This window comes from Rhinopithecus bieti, unplaced genomic scaffold (genome assembly GCF_001698545.2).
Source record: "Rhinopithecus bieti isolate Rb0 unplaced genomic scaffold, ASM169854v2 scaffold_33121, whole genome shotgun sequence".
NCBI classification, from domain to species: domain Eukaryota; kingdom Metazoa; phylum Chordata; class Mammalia; order Primates; family Cercopithecidae; genus Rhinopithecus; species Rhinopithecus bieti.
In genome coordinates, this window is record NW_016814090.1 from 825092 (window position 1) to 846078 (window position 20987).

The 20987-nt window shown below is 53.0% G+C and overlaps 1 protein-coding gene across 2 annotated transcripts in view; it reads left to right on the top strand.

Annotated features, from left to right (window-relative positions):
- SCN5A (sodium voltage-gated channel alpha subunit 5) overlaps positions 1 to 20987 on the top strand; it is a 102758-nt gene that overhangs the window by 13005 nt on the left and 68766 nt on the right. For both annotated transcript variants that reach the window (XM_017849654.1, XM_017849653.1), the window contains exons 3-6: positions 2289 to 2407; positions 10230 to 10319; positions 11726 to 11854; positions 18895 to 18986. In XM_017849654.1, coding sequence (XP_017705143.1) covers positions 2289 to 2407; positions 10230 to 10319; positions 11726 to 11854; positions 18895 to 18986 — 430 coding nt within the window. The remainder of the gene's footprint in view (positions 1 to 2288; positions 2408 to 10229; positions 10320 to 11725; positions 11855 to 18894; positions 18987 to 20987) is intronic.

The window sequence follows — 20987 nt, forward strand, 5'->3', positions numbered from 1 at the left end:
TCCTCCCCGTTGTGTGGTGTGTGTGTGAATTGGAGTCAAGCCCTGAGTTCTGGCCTGCATTTGGGCCCTGCCTGTGTTTGGGCCACAAAGCATAGCATGTGGTCCCTTCTCCCTACTGGGGAGAGCATGTAGTCCCCACACCCACGAACTATGCATGGCTATGCTGACTGGCTCAGGCCACAGCCACAGCAGCAGTTCCCTGAGCTTTGAGGGCTGGTAACAGGACCAGGAAGGCCAGTGGAAAATCTGAGAGGGATGGAGAGGGCAGTGATCACTGGGGGATTTTTGGAGGAGGGTGGTGTGTGACATTCTGCCATTGTCCCTTCTGATCATAGGGAAGGGAAGTGGCTTTTGTCTACTAGGGCAGGGAGACTCAGGCTTCCTCCTAGCATGGCTCCGACCCAAGAGGTAACTGCCCCTGTCTGAATCCCCTGCCCTGTCCTCCCTCCTCCAGATCTCAGGCCCGTTTGTGCCCTAGCCCTGCACCCCACCACATACAGAACTCCTGCAGAGGCTTGGTCTCCAAGCTGCCCACGCTTCTGGGCCTTACTTCCAGAGGAAGGTGGATTTGAATTTGGGGGAGGTCTTTTTCCCAGAGGGCTGAGTATAAGGAAGACAGTGGCCAGGCACAGTACTGCAATCAGCACCAGGCTGAGGAAGCTCGTGGGGGTCAGACAGGGCTGGTGTGGCCAGTGCAAGAATGTGACTGCAAGAGTGTGTGACTGTGGTTTAAGACCAAGCGCCTGGGGATGAGCCTGGGGTGCATCTTTGGGTGTGCATGCGTGCATTGGATGTGTGAGTGGGTGTGTGTGTGAAGTAAAAGCCCACCCAGTCCACATAAACAGGTAGGGGAGGAGGCCTAGAACTTCGTCCTGCTCCCAAGCCCCCAGCTGAACTTTCCCTTGGTACAAGTGACTCCAGTGGAGTCCAGGCAAGGTTGAGGCCACAGCTGGGGTCAGAGTGAGGCTGGAAGGTGGGCTTAGTCAAGGTGGGCGGGCCTAGGTCATGGTTGGTGAGAGATAGAAGTAGGAATTGGGGTTGGGGTTAAGGCCACAGCTGGTAGTAAGTCAAGGTTATGGAGAGAGGATGAGTGGCAATCAGACTGAAGTTAGCTGGGACAGGCAGGCTCCACGGCAGGTGGACCCAACTGAGGTTGAGGTCAAGACTGGGCTGGGCTTTTGGGGGCTGGTGGCAGCTGAGCATGTGAGGGGTCAGGGGCACCATCTCTTCTGGCCTTGGGTCTGGGAATGCTTGAACAGCAGCTCCAGGGATGATCCCAGCCTCTCATTTTCTGTTTCCACTTGCTGATCCCTGGCCACACTGCCTGCAGCCTCACAAGGCAATGGAGGCACCACAGCAGAACTTTTGGTCCTAATCTATCCAGTCAGCTTGTCTCTCCAGACCAGATTAGGTAGAACCTTGTCCCACCAGCTCATTCGGCAGGCCAGTGGACTCACTGCCTTGCCCGTGGGTGGAGGTGAGGGAGGTCTCAGGGGAATGTCAGGTTGTGATATTCCCCTAGACCTCTGTGAGGCCACAGAGCTGTGGCCACCACACACTGGGGCAGGTGGGGAGGCACCGCTGTCCTCAAGGGCTGCTTGGGCACCTGATGTGCACATGTCTCAGCATTCAGCTCTCGTCCGCTCCTGTGCCCCATTGTGCTGTGTAGAAAGGATCTTCCAGAAGCTCAGGGAGAGGTTGCATTGCTGTTCATGATCCCCTGGAGGGAGGCAGTAGGCTGTGTCCTGTGGGATGGGGCTGACATTTGTCCTGGACTCCAGGAGATAGGGTCCCAAGAAAAGCTCTCGGGGGACTGCTTCTGTATTTTCCTTTTCTCTTCTACTCACCCATAAGTCCTCCCTGCTGACCCAGCTTCCCTATCATGTCCTCCCTCCCAGTGGGCCTGGCGGGGACCCCATGCAGGGTGAGGAGGGGTCAGCTAAAGGAGAAGGGGAGGGAGGAGGCATCCCCAGGTCTGCTGAGCCTCTGCTGTGACAACAGCTGGGCAAGGACTGGAAAAGGTCCCTTCTTTTTGTGACTATAATTTTGAAACTAAATCTCAACCAAACTGACATGCCCCTGAGACCTCCCTCACCTCCACCCATGAGCAAGGCAGTGAGTCCACTGACCTGCCAAATGTGCTGGCAGCCTCCCCTCCCCGTCTCCTCCCTCAGTCCCTCTCCTCCTCCTCCCACCCCACCCCTCAGCCACAGTCCAAGGGCTCTGAGTCAAAAGCTGCCCCCAAAAGCCTTCCTACACAAGGGCCTAATGCTACTGTCTGTCCCCAGACTTTCATCGTACTGAATAAAGGCAAGACCATCTTCCGGTTCAGTGCCACCAACGCCTTGTATGTCCTCAGTCCCTTCCACCCCATCCGGAGAGCGGCTGTGAAGATTCTGGTTCACTCATATCCTTTGCAGTTAATGCCTGCTGAGTACCCCCTGGGAGCCCACACTGGGGATGTGCACGGGGTGCTGCCCCCACCCCACCTCCATTCTAGTTTAGGAGAGTGGTGCTGATTCCCTGCTGGTCCTAAGACAAACACATGGTCATGACCTGGGAGCTGATTGGAAATGAAAAACCTCTGACCCTTCTCCAGACCTGCCAAGTCAGCATCTGCATTTGCATTTGATCCCCAGGAGATTCTTGGGCACATGAAAGTTTGAGAAACCCTCTTCTGATTCTTCAGGAGAACATTCTAGAAGCTAAGCTACTGAGGATCCCAGAATAAATGGCATCTGTCAGGCTCTGATATTGGATCCAAATGTCCCTTCCCACCACACCCCCTTGGGCCATCCTTCTCCCCACCCACTTGCAGGGACCTTCAAGCAGGTCACCAGAACTCAGCCAAGGAAAAACCATTTCCCAATAAAGAGGCCTCCAGTTTATTCACATGTGGGCATCTTTCGAGGGCGGCAACACTTGCTTTTTGATTAGGCGTTGACAAAATGTTTGCAGTTTCAGAGTATCTCAAAGAACTCTGGTTAACGTTAAATTACATAAACCACAGCTGAAAAAAGCTCCAGCCTGCAGAGGAGAGCCATTGGAGTGATGCAGCATAATGAGGGACTTACCGGGCTTGGGCCTGAGAGGGGCGTCATTTGGGCAGCACACGGCATGGAACGTCAGCACCTAATCACTCTGTTCTCTGGACTTCAGAGAAGGGGCCCCATAGATGGAGCCTTCCGGGAGGGCAGTGCCAGCTGCAGAGTCAGAGGCGTGAGTGTTTCACTGCGAGGGCCTGGGCAGGCCTCCCTTTGGCCAGTGGCAACCGGGGTGAGTGCACACGTGCTGGTGGCCCTGCTGTTCATCTAAGTGATGCTGCTAGGCTCAGCAGTGCGACTGACTGTGGGTCTAGTGGGCTGGCCCCACAGAGCTCCCCAAAGTCCCCTTCAGCCCCCTCTCTGAATGGACTTCTTTGAGACCAAGACAAAGACTTCACTCACTAACCTCCAGCCAAGGTAGGAGGCATCAGGATTCCAGATACCTAGTGAGGGACTAAGTAACTGGGACTGAGGCTGGCAGGTCAGGAGTTTTTCCTGTCGGGGCAGGGATGGGGGATGCTCCTCCTATGGCTCCACTTTCTTCCCATCTGTTCCCAGTGCCTGATCCTGACCCCAGGGGTTCATTGGAGGGGCATGCACGGCAAGTGGTGTCTGCATGCAGATGTGCAGTAAAATGCATGCTTGCTTCCAACCACTGTCTGCTCTCCTCCAGCCCACCCTTGCCTTCCTGGTGGGGTTCCTGACACAACCCCACATGCAAACCATGGCTGTGGCATGAGCAAGGTGGGAGGCAGACACTGTGGAGAGGGACCATATGTAGCAGGCAGCCTACCATTCACAGCTGTATCTTATTCTGTGGGGCAAGTGTGGGCAAGTGTGTAGATTTCATCTTGAGCCATCCTGAGTTCCCTGTAGGTGTCAGACTCTTTGCTGGACACGCTGGGGTATTGAGCCAAATAAGACCCGTCTGGGCCCTTGGCAATTTTATCGTCCCCTAAAAGTGATAAGGCAGCTTTGCAAATAGTTATCATTTCTGCCAGAGTGTGGTCACAGCCTGGTAAGAACAGAGCAGCAGGAGGAGGAAAAGCCAGCTTTTCTTGCTCTGAGCCTGTCTCTGGCCTCACTCCAGGGGCGTGGCCTCTCTAAAAGCATCCTCCAGCTCTCACCTGGGGCTTCTCCTCCAGGTATCTAACCAACCCAGCACTGTTTGGCAGCCACAGAAGCCCTCAGGGATGTAGCAGAAGCTCCAGAGCTCCTGCAAGGGGCTGAGCTGGGTCTTGAGGGAAATGAAAGGTCAGGGAGGCAGGTGGGCAAGGGAGGGAGTGGGGGGCCCTCGGGTGCCCAGCCTGGCCAGAGTGTCCATTGAGCAATGGCTCTGAGGCTGTGAGGTGCTGCTTCCACCTGGAAAAACTGGCCCTGAGGGCTTAGAGCCAGCCTCCATCCCCCAGGACAGCTGCCCCAGGGAAGTGTCGAGCATCAGTGAGGACCTGGTTCCCAGTGGCTGCCTTGACACTTGCTGCTGCCTGGGGATGGGAGCACATTGCTGGACCTCGATAGCGCCACTTGGTGGGCTCAGTGGGCACTGGGGAAAAGAAGAGGTCTAGATTTGTGGGGTTTGGGAGCAGCCCCTCTGCAACACTGTTGAGCCTTGACATTGAGTGTGGTGTGTGGACCAGTAGCATCAGCTTCACCAGGATGTTGTAGGAGTGGCCAAATCTTGAGCCTCACCCCAGAACCTGTGTTTTAGCAAGGTCTCATGTGCATGCCACCCTAGGGCAGTTGCTTCCAAATGCCGGTCTGAGAGCCACCTCAGTCTCACCTGGGAAGTTTGTAAAAACGCAAATTCTTAGTTCTTTCCAGACCAGAATTACCAGTGTGAGGCCTAGAAATCTATAAGCACTCCATGAAGTTTTTTTAAATTTGAGGTATACTACTTCATATATGGTATACCATAAAATTTATCATTTTTTCTTTTTTTGGGAGGGGGGTACAGAGTCTCACTCTGCCACCCAGGCTGGAGTGCAGTGGCGCAATCTCAGCTCACTGCAACCTCTGCCTCCCAGGTTCAAGCGATTCTCTGCCTCAGCCTCTCAAGTAGCTGGCATTACAGGCACCCGCCACCACACCCAGCTGATTTTTGTATTTTTAGTAAAGATGGGGTTTCACCATCTTGGCCAGGCTGGTCTTGAACTCCTGTCCTCGTGATCCATCCTCCTCGGCCTCCCAAAGTGCTGGGATTACAGCCATGAGCCACCACACCCAGCCAAAATTTACCATTTTTAAGTGCACAGTCCAGTGGTTTTTAGTATATTCATAAGGTTATGCAACCATCACCACTATCTACTTCCAGAACATTTGCATCACCCCAAAAGAAATTCTCTGCCCATTATCAGTCACTATGCATTTCTAAAGAACATCAGATCTCATCTTTTGAATGGTGAACTTTTGCTCTGCTGAAATTTTTATACTCATTCAAACATCTACTAAGTTCCATATGTGCAAAGTTCTGTGCTACGCCCTTTGGGAAGGGTAAGTGGGGCAAAGACAAACTTAAAAGTGGACAGGAATGCAGCCTGGTGAGAAAACCTGCTCACTCATGACAATCCAGGAGCTCACAGACTATAGCAAGTGTGTGGTGATTCCGCTTGGCCTTGTTCTTGGCTCCATGCTTGCAGCGTGTCTCTGGGAAGTTACCAAAAAGTAAATATGGGCATGTGGAATGATTTTTTGTATGTATTTTTGTTATGATCCTGCAGAATGTGTTCCTGCTGGGGTTAAATAAAAGAAACCAACTGAACTCCATATCCTGCCGCAGTCACATTCAGAGAGGCCTCACACACACACCAAGAAGCATTTTGCCTTCCTGGTTATACAGGATCTGTGCACAAAATCCTCCCACATTCCTCTACCGGATTCAAATGGGCAATCAAACCACATGTCCGTATGTGTATGTGTGTGCGCATGTTGATTTAATAGCACAAATACATGAAAACACCCCTCCACAGTTAATTACCTTTTCTTTGGGAGTTTTTTTTTTTGTTGTTGTTGTTGTTTTAACTCCCTGGGATCTGAAGACTTAGGCAGCCCAAGTGTCAGGCATTCCCCACAACTCAGGCAGTCCTTGCTGGCATTGTAATCACGAGCCTCGGAGTGGGTGTTTGGGGACAATGACATGACAAGATTGAAGATGTTCCGCTGAGCATAGACCTGGAGAGCTGGCCTTTGCCTCAGCCCACACAAGGAACCAGCTCAGTCATCAGCCTGAAATTACAAGGCAGTGCAAACAGGTGTGCCCTGGCTAGGAGTTCAGTTGACTCATCTCTCTGGTGTTGGCTACTTGCTGGGCACCATGGGGGACCTGGGTATGCTTTAGGCAGAGTCATATGGACCAGGGGCTCAGTCTAGGAAGGAAGAGATCTCACACATGCAGAAGAAGGACTGACAATTGTGCAAGTGCTGTCCTCAAGGCCATGGGAACCAGGCAAGGATTTTGAACAGTGAAGTGGCAGAGAGACAAGAGCTTGCTACACGTCACCCTAAGTCATTGCTGTGTCTGGAAAAGATAAAACCCAGGTAGATAGCGCCTGCCATTGCCCACCATGGGACCCAGGCCCTGACTGGTGGGATTCAGAGGGATGTGTGCCCTGGCTCTTCCCTGAGTCTGGGTGTTCAAGTTCTCACTCACCTCTGTCTGGGTCCAGCCAAGTCCTGTAGTACAAGACAGCCTGTTCACACCACTGCTCCCTGCAGTGGGGCCTGTTCCCCACTCTAAGGAGAGCTGTGAGTGGTCCCCCTAGAGGGACTTGGCTCTACCGAGAGGAGTCCACCACCCAGCCTTCAGCCCACGCTGCTTCACCATGACCAACTGGGCTGACTGGTTGCTGGAGCAACCCTGGCCAGCCTTGGTGCTTATCTAAACGCCTCCTCCAGGAAGCCTTCCTGCCCAGCCCAGCCAGAGGCATGTCTGGTTTTTTCATAACATCCCATGTCAGAGCTTTTTGGGGACATGGCTCCATTGACCCCCTGGCTCCCACCCAGGGCCAGATACACATGCTTAGGTGGGATTTCCTCTTACAAATAACAAATCATTTCCTCCTTCCTGTACAGTAGTCTCCCCACATTCGACGGTGCTCTTTATCTCGTTTGGTTTTCATACTGCCCCATGGGCGGCAGAGGCCAGGCGTGGAATAGCTTACCTGCTTGGCACGTGAGAGCCAGAAGCAGCGTGACTCATGCAGGCCCTCCAGTCTGGAGGCAGGAGAGTGGACCAGGTGGCCTTGAATGTCATCTTGCAGAGGTGGTGCAGCATGGGGCCTCAGAGTGGGGCCCAGATCAGGAGAGCCAGGGTGCAGGCTGGCTCAGCCATTGATCAGCTTGGTACTGGGAGTGCTTTCCCAGGACTGCTGTAACAAATTACCACCAACGCAGTGGCTTAAAGCAACGCAAATTTATCATCTTACAACTTTGGAAGTCAGAGGTCCAAAATGGACTAAACTCAAGGTGTTGGCAGGGCTGCACTCCTTTTGGAGGCTCTAGGGGAGAATGTGTTTCTGAGGCTTTTCCAGCCTCTGGAGGCTGCACCAGATTCTTGGTCTATGGTTTCCTTTCATCATCAAGCCAGGAATGGCCAGTTGAGTTTCATATCACAACACTCTGCCTCTCCCTCTTCCACTTATAAGGACTCCTGTGATTACACTGAGTCTACCTGGATAAGCCAGAATGATCTCCCCACCTCAGGATCCTTAATTTAGGGCCAGGAGCAGTGGCTGATACTTGTAATCTCAGCACTTTGGGTGGCCGAGGTGGGAGGATTGCTTGAGCCCAGGAGTTCAAGACCAGCCTAAGCAATGTGAAAGACGTTGTGTCTACAAAAAAAAAAAAAAAAAAAATTAAAAATTAGCTGGCTATGGTAGTGCACATCTGTAGTCCTAGCTACTCAGGAGGCTGAGGCAGGAGGATCTCTTGAGCCCAAGAGTTCAAGGCTGTGGCAAGCTATGATAATACCATTGCACTCCAGCCCCAGTGACACAGCTAGACCCTGTCTCGTGGAGGCCACGGGAGATCCTTAATTTAATGACGTCTGCACAGTCTCATTTTGTCCTACAAATTAGCATATTCACAGTTTCCAGGGATTCGTCCATGGCTACCTTGGGGGTGGTGGGGGCTTTATTCTGCCTACCACAGTGACCTTCAACTTAACCTCTTTGTGCCTCAGTCTTCTCATCACCTAAAATGGAAACAAAGTCTGCACCACATATTGTTGTTGGGAAAATTGAATTAGCTGATGGACACGGAGAGCAAATTCTGGTACCTAGGAAGGGCTCAATAAATATTCACTCTTGGTATCATTGCTTGCATATTTTAGGAGTCACCTGGACTCCTCAGTAGATGCTTAGCAGTAGATCCGCGGGGATGAATAAAGACTGGTTGGGGGGCTTATTAACTGTCTGCCCAGTGAGGAAAGCCTTGGCACATAGCCCGCGTGTGGGCAGTATATGTGTGTGTGTGTGTGTGTAAGGGAGAAAGTGTACTGATACTGAGATGATTATCTGATCCTGCCTTGAAAGCTGGAGAGGGATATAAGCCTGGCCCTGGAGACCCTCACGCAGACAGAGGACTGGGCAGATACCAAACTGATGGAGAGACCCCAGGCCCTGAAGTGATGCCTTCTGGTCGGGGAGAAATCAAGTCTTCCTGGAACCATGGCATTGGAGCCCAGCAGTCCTGTTGGCTCAGTCCTCGTTTGACTAAGGGAGATTCCCAAAGCCTAATTCCCTCTCGTCCCAGATGAGAAATTAGATAATTATAAACTGGAGGCTGGTTTGAGATGCTGATTTCCTGATTGCCTGACTCCCTAGAAGAGGACTGGCAGCACGGAGGGCATCTACCTGGTTAGATTCCTGAGAGGCCTCCCCACTATCCCCAGCTGGGGCAGTCGTCACCGCAGCCTGGTCTGGTCTGTGGTCTGACTGCGCTGGCCTCCCCGTCGGGTGAGGTGGAGCTATGCTAGGGAGGAAAGAGGCAGCCCCTGGAGCTCAATTACTGCAGCTCCTGGGTGGCCTGAGGGAATCACCGGTTTGGCAGCTATGCACACGAGGCTGAGGCCAGGCATGGTGTTGAGTGCTTGGGGGCAGCCATAGGGAGTGGAAGGCCCAGCCTCTCCTCTGGGGCTGGGGAGGGATTTGTGAGAGAAGCACAGTGTCCCTCCTCTAGGCCAGGCCCCAAGGGGTGCTGAAGCCCACAGGAGGCCCAGAGTCTGCCCCTTTGTTCCTCTGCAGGCCTTGCAGAAGTGAGGCAGAGGTGGAGGAGGGTGGTCAGAGCTTTGTCTAGCCTGAAGCAGCCGCTAGGAATTGTAGCCAGAGTCAGGGTCAGAGAAGGCCTGGGGAGTTCAGTTCAAGGCCAAGAGCCCACAAGTAGACCTGAAGCACACCTCTGGCATTGGAAGCACTCCCTTGTGATGGCAGACAGATGGGCATTGCCGTGCAGTGGGCCACCATGGCTAAAAGAGGGGTGCGAGGTAGCACCGTGTTACCAGAAATGCAGGACAGGCTGCTGGGGAGTTGGGTGGGGTCCTGCTGAGGGGTTCCTGCAGGGTGAGAAGGAGATTCCCAGGTGGAGCAGAGGGCTAGCTTGAAGAGTAGGTACACAGGCAGGAAGCAGCCAGAGGAACGGTCCCCTGCCTCCCCAGGGGTAGCAGGCCCTGGCCAGGTGTGCAGTTGGTTGGCAGCAGAGCATTCTGCAGAGAACTTCTAGAGAAAGCCTGGCCTGGGCTGCTCCCCTAGAAGTGGGGGAAGGAACTCAGAGCCCTGCCACTCTGGCCTTGCCCTCCCCTGAGGAGCAATTTATAAATGCCCATTTCTCTCCTATGTGACTGAGGACAGAGCCCCTCGCCTGACTACGGTTAAAAGCCTTTGAGGTCTGGGGCCCACCTTTCCTGCCTTCCCTCCTCACAAGACCCTACCAGCAGTGTGGTTTCAGGTCTCTGGTGCCTATTAGGTGTCATGGAGCAGGCCAGGGGCCAGCTGCCAGTGCCAGGGAAGGGACAGAGACCAGCCTGGGTGGAGGGTTGGCATGGACTGGTCACAGCCCCAATGTGTCTCCTTGGAGACCCTGTTTATTGCTGTGGTAGCACTGTCCTGGCAGTGATGACTCCCAGGGGCAGGACCCCCCAGCGGTGGTGGCGTGGTCGGCGTGCGCTGCTCGGCTTTCCTTGACCCCACACACGCTCTTCAGCATGCTCATCATGTGCACCATCCTCACCAACTGCGTCTTCATGGCCCAGCACGACCCTCCACCTTGGACCAAGTATGTCGAGTGAGTAAATCTTCAGGGCCTCCGCTCCACGTGGCCCTCTCTCTTCCTTTCCATTCCATGCCATAGCTCCTGAAGCTGCCCCAGAGGGGGCTGTGTCCAGGCCCAGGAACTTACCCGCGGCGGTGGGACAGCCCTTGGCTCAGCTTCTACCGTCTTTTGCCTTTCCCAGTCCTGCCAACTTCTGGCATTAATTTGAGTCATGCCTTCTGGGGAGGAAGCTCTCCAGATTGGCAAAGCAGGGAGTTTCTCCCTGTTTTGCCTAAAGAGGAATGATGACATTGGAGAAGGCTCTGAAATAATAATAATTTATTGAGCATTTTGTACATGCCAGGCACTGTCATAAGAACAATAAGCATCATCTCCTTTAACCCTCATGGCCACCCAGTAGGGTGGGTACAGCCACCTTCCCCATTCCACAGATAAGACTAAGAATTAGAGAAATAGCTGGCCTGATGTCATGCAGCTAGGAGGTGGACAGCTAGGAGGTGCCCCAGGGCTATCCCCACTTCAGTAACACAGCCTGCTGCCTTTTTTCCCAAGTCCTGCCTCCTATAACCATTTGCACAGTTCCAGAAACTGCTTCTGGTCTTTTCTTCCCAAACAAAAGTACCTTGCCTGGAGGTTCTAAGCAGATTTGATAGGCACTTACTGCATTTGCCTGTAGTTTTCAAGAGACCAGCAGAATGTTGGGGCAGCCTCTCTTCCCAAAGCAGCCTGCCTGGTTGTTCTCCACGTTCACATAGATCCTAGCAGTGCTCTCAACTGGTATGTGCAGCTGCTCTGAATCCTGGGATGCAGTCCTATCCCGCTTCAGCCCTGGGGGCCCCAGTCCTAGCATCCAGGCATTTTGGATTCCTCAGGCTGCCCTAGGCAGAGAGAACAGCACCCCAACTCCCATCAGCCCCATGCATTATAACATCACCCTTCAAGCCCAAGGTGGACAGCTGGACCCACCTACCCTGTAAGCAGTTGAGGATTGACTGGGCCCATTGCTTGCTGCTGAAGACCCACAAACAGGGGTGAGGGTCCATGTATACTGTCCTATAGCACAGACCCTGTGGCCACTGTATGCCTGTTAGACGCACTGCCCCCCAGGGCTAGGGTAAGGAGATTGGGAGGAGGTCTTCTTCCACCAAGACAACTGAGAGAGAACATAGAGAGTTCAGATGGACACATGGCAGTTACACAATAATATGGAATAAACAAATTGGACGATGGATTCATTAGCCAGATGTTTAGAGCAAAGCTCCATCCCCAACTCCAGCTCTACCATGGGGGCATTGTAGAGAGCCCCGTTTGATGGCCCCTGTTGAAGGGAGCTGTGTGGGCTCGCACCATGTAGGGAACCTGGAGAACCTGGCCTGCTCAGGCCTCCCTGAGAAACCCCATCGGCCTCTCCTGCCCAGGTACACCTTCACCGCCATTTACACCTTTGAGTCTCTCGTCAAGATTCTGGCTCGAGGCTTCTGCCTACATGCGTTCACCTTCCTTCGGGACCCATGGAACTGGCTGGACTTCAGTGTGATTGTCATGGCGTAAGTATCTCGTTTGCTATGCTGTGCTATGCCATGCAGGCGACACTAGGGTGGAGTGTGCTCACCCCAGGTCCCGGACCACCCCTCTCTTTCTGGCTTCCTCCCTGCAGTCCACATGCAGCTCTGTACATAGGCTGGAGGAAGGTAGGGTGGAGGCCCTCAGCTCATCCTGGTGGGGAGAGATGGCTTAGGCAGGCCTTGCTGGTCAGGCCTACTGGCTCACCTGGGGCTCCATGGCAGCCATGGGCTCCAGGGACACCATTAAGATTCTGGTTTTGTATCCTCTGCCCTTTCCACCAAGAGAAAACAATATTTCAACCTCTGGCCCACTGCAAATGGTGACCTGGATTTCAAGATGATTAAGAATGAAATTGCAGTCAAGAGAAGGAGCCTGGAGAAGTGACTAAGCATCCCCAGGAACTGACACTAGGCACACCAGCACATCAGCTTGCTCCATCCAGAGACTGAATGCTTGGCACATTTTAAAGCACCCAGCCACTGACACAATACAGTGTATCCTCACACCAGCCAGAGAAGTAGGGTGCATGGGGATGGCTTAGCCCATTTTATGGGTGAGAAAACTGATGCCAAGGACACACAGGGAGCCTGCCAGAAAGTGAATGTGACCCCAGGCCTGCTGCAGCCCAGGCTGAGGCCCCGCCTCTTTGCCTAGGAGAAACTCTTGCTGAGGGGTCAGTGTTGAGGTTGCACTCCACCGTGGAAGTGTCAGGGAACAGATGCTGGGTTCTGATGGGACATCTGCAGAAGTTGTGATCAGAGGCTCAGCCATCAAAGCCTTTTTGAAGGCTGAGGGCAGTGGCTCACGCCTGTAATTCCAGCACTTTGGGAGGGCGAGGTGAGCAGATTACTTGAGCTCAAGACTAGCCTGGGCAACATAGCAAGACCCCATGTCTATGAAAAACACAAGAATTAGCTGGGCATTGTGGCACACACGTGCAGTCTCAGCTACTCGGGAGGCTGAAGCGAGAGAGGATCACTTGAGCCTGTGAAGTCAAGGATGCAGTGAGCTGTGATCACATCACTGCACTCCAGTCTGGACAACAGAGCAAGACTGTCTCAAGAAAAGAGAAAAAAGAAAAAGGCCCTTCTGAAGCAGAGGACCTAGTGTGTGCAGGGTTGAGCACTGCACCTCAGCAAGGAGCAGAGCTGGTGAGGCTCATACCCCCTGTCCTTGCAAACCCTCAGTTTCCCAACATGTGAAAGGATAGTGTTGGGTGCTGTGGTATCAGAAGCTCAATTCAGCTCTCACTTTCTAGGATGCTTGGAATGCCTAAATCTACCTGTTGAAGACAGCCTTTAACCCCAGGCATGAGCAGCCCTGAGCTCAGCCATGCTGTCAAGGAGAGAGGACAAAGAGGGAAGCTAATTCCTGGTGAATGGGGCACTTTCAAACTAGATGGAGAACCTGGTAGTCGGAAAATGCATCAGAATCTCTGTTTCTAGGTATACTATTTGTGAGCCAACTCTAGGCCTCCATTTTACAAGTGGGAAAACTGGCTCTGAGAGACAATATAACTTGCCCCAAACCCAGTGTGGATTTAGGCCTGGGTGGAGTTGAGCGAGCAAGGAAAGAGTGATGGGAGGTGAAGTTGCAGAGTAGTGGGATGGAGGACAGATTGTGGTAAAAGCCAGGTGTGATGGGAGTCACTGAGGTGTAAGAACAGGCAGAGCTGTGACCTGCTTTACATTCTGTAGAGACTTCCCCGGCTATGGTGTGGACCACAGACTGGAGAAGGTAGAGACAGATGGAGTAGTTAGGAGGCTATATCTTGGTAGCCAGGAGAGAGAAGATAGTGACTGGAACCAAGGACCAAGTGGAGAAGGGGAGCACCTGGTCAGATTCTGGACATATTTTGCAGGTAGGGCTGACGGGAGGCCCCCAAGGTGGTTTTTGGTTTGAGCAGCTGCTGGGTGGACGGTGTTGCCATTGGTTGAAATGGAAAATTGGAGACAGCGGCACTGGTTGAAGTAGGAAGAGAATCAAAAGTCTAGTTAGGGATGTATGACATTTGAAGGCACCCAGGGTGAGATATTGAGTAGGCAACTGGATATTCCAGTCTAGGGTTCAATAAAGAGGTCCAAGGTGGAGGTATAAATTTAGAAACCATGGGGATACAGATGGTATTTAAAGCCAGGAGACCAGATGAGATCACCTAGGCATGAGTGTAACCTGTAGCCTGAATGTACTGTGGGACGCTCCAACATCTGGAGGCCAAGAGAGAAGACTGGAGGGCAGAGGCAAATCAGAAGAGGGTAATGTCTAGGAAGGAATGTGATTCCAATGGAAACCTGCCACCGGGAGGTTGGGGAAGGTGATGACTAAGAATGGACTATTGGATTTCACAGTGGGAAGGTCACTGGTGCCCTTGACAAGAGGGATTCCAGTGCAGAAAAAGGACATGCACCTGGTTAAGGAGGGTTCGAGAGAGAGTGGGAAGAGAGGAGGTGTGGCAAGTAGAGACATCTATTTTGTGGGGATTGCTATAAAATGGGGCTGAAAATGGTGTGGTGGTCGGTGCGGAATGTGAGTCAATCAAGGGAGGGCTTTTAAAGAAGGGGGGTATCTTTGCAGGCTGGTGAAAATAATCCAGTAGAGAGGGGATGCTAGATGATATAGATGAGCAAGGGGATTGCAGGAGCAAAGCCCTTGAGCTGGCCCGAGGGGGTGGGAATCCAGTGCCAAGGGGGAGTGTCAACCTGAAGAGCAGGGAAGGCAGAATTTCAGGTGGAGATGGAGGTAGATTGATAGAGTTGATGATGAAAGAGAAAGGAATTTCTCTTCTGATTGCTTCTATTTTCTCAGTGAAATAAGAAGCTGGATCATCAGCTGAGAACAGAGTGGGGAGGCACATCTGAGGTTTCAGAGAGAGGGAGAACTTTTCATGTCAGAGCCGAGGAGGTTGCACTGACTTGGGAATGGAGTAAGATTGCCAGGCCTGGCCCTGGGGTGCCCTGTAGGTGGGAAACAGTAATCCACGGGGTCCTGAGGCTGGGTGTCACAGGAAGGAAGGTGGCTTCGGGCAGGAGAGGATATAACGTCTGCCTGAGCCTTTGCTAGCTCCGCAGCCTGGAGCCTGGGCAAGACAATGTCACCACAGAGGCAGCCCCATATCCCAGGAAGTCATTGCCCTGGCCCAAGCTTTGGCTCAGGCTGTGTCTCTGGGAGATGCCCTGAGCGACCTCAGGCCCTTAACCATTCCTTCTGCCCTGTCTCCTGGGAGAATCCTGGTTTCATTCCCAAACCGCTTCTTCCACTGGGAGTCACAAAGCAGGTGTGCCTTCCTCGCCAAAACCTGCTTGCCTTCGCTGTGTGCCAGGGCCAGGGCTGACAAGGCAGAACTCAGCCTCAGAAGCTCAGACACTCTCCATGTTTCCAAGCACCTCACAGAAATGGCACATCCACTTCCCAAAGGGCTGTGTGACCTATTGGCACATCAGCTATTGGGCTCTTGGCTGGCCTGGCCTGGCAGCTTCGATTGACGGGGATTCTGGCTTGTGAAAACCAGTTAATTACTGCGTTTGAAATGCATTCTCTTAGAGATGCAATGGCTCAGTAACAAGGGACTCTAGGATAATCAAAGGAGACTTGAGTGAAGGGAAACATTCCATTCAGTGAAATCCTCCATCTGACCTCCATTACACAGATGGAGAAACTGAGGCTCAGAGAACCTCACACTTGTCCAAAGTTATAGACTGAATCAGAAGCAATGCTGAGACTAAAACCAAATCTCTCAACTCCAAACCATGGGATGGACGGGAGAGGCATGCCGAGTCTGATGTTTCTGCTGGGGTGATCCTCCACCCCACTGATTTAGAGGCTGTGAGAGGGTCTGGGGCAGGGTGCTGGGAAGCCTGCCAGGCTCAGCTTGCAGCCCTCCAGCCAGAGCTCTTCCTGTGGCCCCACTCACAGAAGGGCATTACCTGCTAGTTAGCACAGCCTCCCACCTTCTGGGGTTGTTATGGAAACCAAACCTGGAGGGGAAGGGAGGAGGGCAGAGAGGAGGGTGACAATTCCTGCAGTCACTAACGGCGTGGGCTTCACCATCTCAAGATAAGGGTGGGACAGGAAGAAGGCTTCCCTGTACTGGGGCTGGCGATGGGATAGGATTCTCACCCACCACCCTTTGCTCTTTCTGCCCCTGTCTGTTGTCCAGCTGTCTGCCCCTGGCCAGCAGCAGTTTAGCCATCACTGAAGGAGCAGACTGGCTTGGAGGAGAGTTTTGCCAGCCTGAGAGGGGCAACGCTCTGTCTCCTCACGTGACCCCACACTTGCCACCTCTGCAACTGGCCCTGTGTCATGCCAAGCATTCCTCCTGCCCTGCCACACTCAGAGGACCCAAAAGAGGCCTCGGTGGGGATCTGGGTAGAATAAGAGAGGCAGTAGCCCACCATGTCACCAACATGGTCCCAGACATTCCACACCCTTACCCTGCAAGTCCTCTTTTAAGACTTCCTCTAACTCATGATTGCTCTCCCAGACAGACACACGGCCACCAGCTGCACTCCTATTTCCAGCCACTCAGCTGGCTTTGCAAGCCTGCCAGGAGGACAGATATGGTCCTCCCTTATTCTGTCACTAAGCTGTCCTTGTCACCTTGGGACACCAGCTGCCTAGAAGGCAGACAATGAATGGAGGCCAAGCACTGTCTGTGCTGGGGACACTGTGCTGGGGGCAGGTTCCACCCCGGGACAGGCAAAGACAGGCAGAATCTAAGCTAGAGATAGGCAGAGTTTTCAATGGAGACACCAGGGGACAGACTGGGTCTGTAAGGGACAGGAGGGAAGCAAGGACGGTTGGTTCCCTCTCTGACCTGCACAGTATTCCACTTACTCCCTGTAATTAGAAGAGACAGCCTTGAAACCAGTATCCTGGGCAAGGGGAGCTGCTGTCCCCAGGCACAGTTGGTAGAACAGCAGCCAAAAACGGGGCCCAGAGCCTCCAGCAGGCCAGAGCCATGGTTTCCATGGGATGGCAATGTCAGCAATATCCCAGGCTCAGCCAGAAAGTCCTGTAGCAGCACCATGTCTGGAGAGAGACCGAGAGAAGAATGTGGGACAGAGGCCTTAGGATCTGAGCCATCATGGAGAATGGAATAGCTCTCAGAAGTTGAGAGGGACCTTGGATCAAATGAGCAGGTGTATGTGGGCCAAAACAAGCACGGTGACTTCTGCTCCCCAGCAGACGATGGGACTGCATCTGACTGCCACACTGGAGAAAGATGTACATGCCGAAGTGAGTACAGGAGATGGAATGGAAACTACACCACAGAAAGGGTCTGGTGTCGCCAGAGGAAAGCAAGCTTTAGCAATGTGTCTGCTGACATCATCTGGGTAGGGCTTTGTGAGTAAGGAAAGATCAGCGTGGTGCATAGGGCCATGTGAAGATGGAGGGGCTCCTCCAGTGGACGTAGAGAAATCTGGTGTCAACCCAGTGTCAATTAGAGCTGGACCTATGGACCCCAGGGCATTAAGCCCCTTGACTCAGCTGGCCAAGTTCTTTCCTGTAGATATGCAAAGCCTGAAGGGGAATTGGGAAGCTGGGAGCAGACTGCAAGGGCCTGGAGGTCCAGACCGCCCAGCAGAGTGAGTCTGGCAACAGTGCCAGCCGACCCTTGCACTCACCCAGAGCCACAGGGCTGACGTCCTATGTCTGACATCACTCAGACACGTGCGTCAGACGCACTTGGTTAAACATCAGACATCCCGAGTCCAGTGTCCTTTGTTAAACACCAGACACCTTCGGTTAAATGTCACACACCCTGGATGCAAAGCCTTTGATTAAATGGCACAAGTCACTTGCCACTGTCCCGATGGCCTTGGTCACACACTGTCCATGGTCCTCGTGGTCATGTGGCCTATCTACTGCATATTCTCATATTCTGCTTGGGCAGGTCCCTGCCTGCCAGCGACCACCTTCTTACTCCTGTCCCTGTGGGGACCACGGATCAGCAACTGTCCAAGTTCCAGGAGGGGACCCACAGCCGCTCACTCTGTTGAGCCTCGCTCGGACCCAAGTAGGACAGACCCCAGGAAGGGCATCTTGCTTCTGGAGGCCAGTCCTCCGGTGGAGACCTAGAGCCATCCCTGGAAGATACCAAGGGTCTGGGGGTGGGACCGGTAGACTTGTTGGGGAGGCACTCCACTGCCTTGGGGCCCCTCATCCTGCCCTTTTCTCTTCTTGGGTTGCTCCTTGCCTGTGAGTAGTTGAAGAACTCAGGCAACCTCTCTTCCCATCTTCCAGCGCCTCTGTCTTGGGAACTCTGTTTTTTCCAATGAGTATTCAGGCCACCTCCGCCTCATGACTTCAAGGACTTCTGAGCCAGGCACAAGCTGATCAACAGATGGAGGTTCCACAGAAGATGTGGACCAAAACTAGGACCAGAAACGCACTTGCTTTCTGTATCACCTGACCTGAGCCTCTTGGAAAACAGGCTTCTCTCTTCACTCTGATGTGTCCGCAGCCCCAGACCCCACATGTGGCTTCATGTCATGGATCCCAGTGGTGTGGAGAGAGTGGCAAAGTGGTTGCCTCCTAGCACCGGTTATCCATGGCACCATCACCAAGAGAGTCACCGCCAAGCTTGCCGTGTGGACATCCTTACGGCACTGAAGCTGAAGTCCTGTGTTAGGAGGGTTGAAATCCAGAAGAAAACCTGAGGGAGGTCCTGGGCTATCCACAGCACTCCCCCCGACCCCCATGGGAGGGGGTCAAGGAAGAGGGCTGGTCGGGGAGGGCAGGCGGAGGTTCTGCTTTGTAATTCCCAATAACTGTGGTTTGATTCTGCAGGTATGTATCAGAAAATATAAAACTAGGCAATTTGTCGGCTCTTCGAACTTTCAGAGTCCTGAGAGCTCTAAAAACTATTTCAGTTATCCCAGGTAAGATGCCCAGGTTTGCCTCTCAGATCTCAGCTACAAGTGACTCTCTCTCTGTCTTCCCCACCCCCTTTCGTCCTCTGACTGTGTGTCTCCTATTGGTGTGTTGTCATTGTCTCGTGTGTGAATTTCCCTTGTTACAGATACACAACTGAATTTGTGGACCTGGGCAATGTCTCAGCCTTACGCACCTTCCGAGTCCTCCGGGCCCTGAAAACTATATCAGTCATTTCAGGTGAAAATCAGGTTAAACGCCAAGGCTGGAGGGATATGCCTGGGCCTTTCCAGCCACCTGGGAGCCAAGGCAACCCTCCAGAAGGCCCTACAAATGTGCCTGTCACCAGAATACCTTTCCTAGGGCTCAGGTGCCAGGGGCTAGTGGCAGTGGACATGCCTGTCCCCCTGGAGCCTCAGAATGGGCTTCAGGCTGCCCACCGCAGCAAAGCCCACTCTCACAGACACCAGGGGGCACAGAGCACCCCACAGTGGGCCCACATTGAACCCAACTTTTTTCCAAGATAGTGGACTACTTTTCCAAACCACACTCAGCTATTTGAATAGCTAAAAGTTTTACATGAATTGCTTCAGCCTGAAATGTCAGCTTCTGATGAAGAAACCAAAAGAAATGTATTTGTCGGACCCCCCATACACACCTGGAATGAAAGAGGAAAACGCCAGCACGGTCTTCCATGACTGAGTGCCACGGCCCGCCTTGTGCCCCATCTGGTGATATAAGTAGGGCCAGAGCCCCAGCCCCATTTTGCGAAACCAAGTGTAATCTGTGGACAGGCATCATCGGGCCTTGGTGTCTAACAGCCCTCGCTGCATGGTGCGGTAGAGGTTTAGCAAACCATGCATGGTAGCCTCAGGAAGAAATTCTCCTTGACAGATGTTGGCAATTGCATCTGGGAAATCTCTTAGGCCCAGATGACCTCTCTAGAAATCATTCCACCCGTCCATTCAGGAAAACTCTGAAAAGACTTGTGATTTCTGAGCCTGATTGTGCGATGTGCCGGTGCTGAAGCTGAGTTCCACCCAGGAGACATTCCTATCCTAAGTTTGTACTCCCTCTCCCCAGGCTCAAAGCTCCTCCTGTTTGGAGGAATTTGCTCTGGAGGGGCAGTGCCCAGAGGTTCGTTCCAGAAGTCTTTTCTGAAAGCAGCCACACTTAGAATTGGGGAAGGCACTTCTTTTAAAAAGGCAGCTTGGCCGGGCGCAGTGGCTCACGCCTGTAATCCCAGCACTTTGGGAGGCCGAGGCAGGTGGATCACTTGAGGTCAGGAGTTCAAGACCAGCCTGGCCAACATGGTGAAACCCCGTCTCTACTAAAAATAGAAGAAGTAGTTGGGCATGGTAGCGCATGCATGTAATCCCAGCTACTCAGGAGGCTGAGGCAGGAGAATCGCTTCAGCCCAGAAGGTGGAGGTTGCAGTGAGCCGAGATCACACCACTGCACTCCAGCCTGGGCAACCAAGTGAGACTCTGTCTCAAAAAAAAGAAAAAGAAGGCAGCTGGAAATAGGTTGCATGCCATCATTCTGGGGAGGTGTGAGAGCTGACAGGAGGATTGGTTAAACCAGATGGCTACATCCACTCCTGATGTGGAACCTGGTGGCTCCCAGGCCTGTTGCCTGCTTTGAGCTATGTTGCCCCCAAGGAGTCAGAAGCTCGCTCTAAGCTCCAGTAAGGAATCTGGACTCCCCCGGTAGGGCTAGTTATCTTGCCAGAGGAGCCCCCAGTTATGCTATGTTCACACTGAGCTTTCTAGCCTCTAAACCCACTGTTCATAAGGGCCGCATCTCCCCCAGGGCTCCCACAAGTGACCCAGACCCCTGCCAAGGGCCAGTAGCAAGGGGACAGCCTGCTTCCGCTCAGTCCCACGGAGCCACCTGCATTGAGACAGACATCATGGGCCTTGGCACACATAGACTCAGAAACCACATGGTCTCTCCTCTAGGGCCAGGGAACAGCCTCACAAGCACACACCCCACCAAAGTAGACAAACACACTGACCACAGGACTTAAGGCATATTCCTGGTGTGTTTTATAAGAAACATTTACAAAGGGAAATATTTCTGGGTCCTGGGGAAAAGGAGGAAGCCCACCAACCTCAGCCTAGCTCCATGGGACCTCTTCAAAGCTGCCAGCAACCTAGTGAGCCAGCAGGCTCTGAAACTGGCCAATAGAAAATGCCGTGGTCGGCATTATGGAAGGCTCTCGGGAGGAGGTGTCCTCTG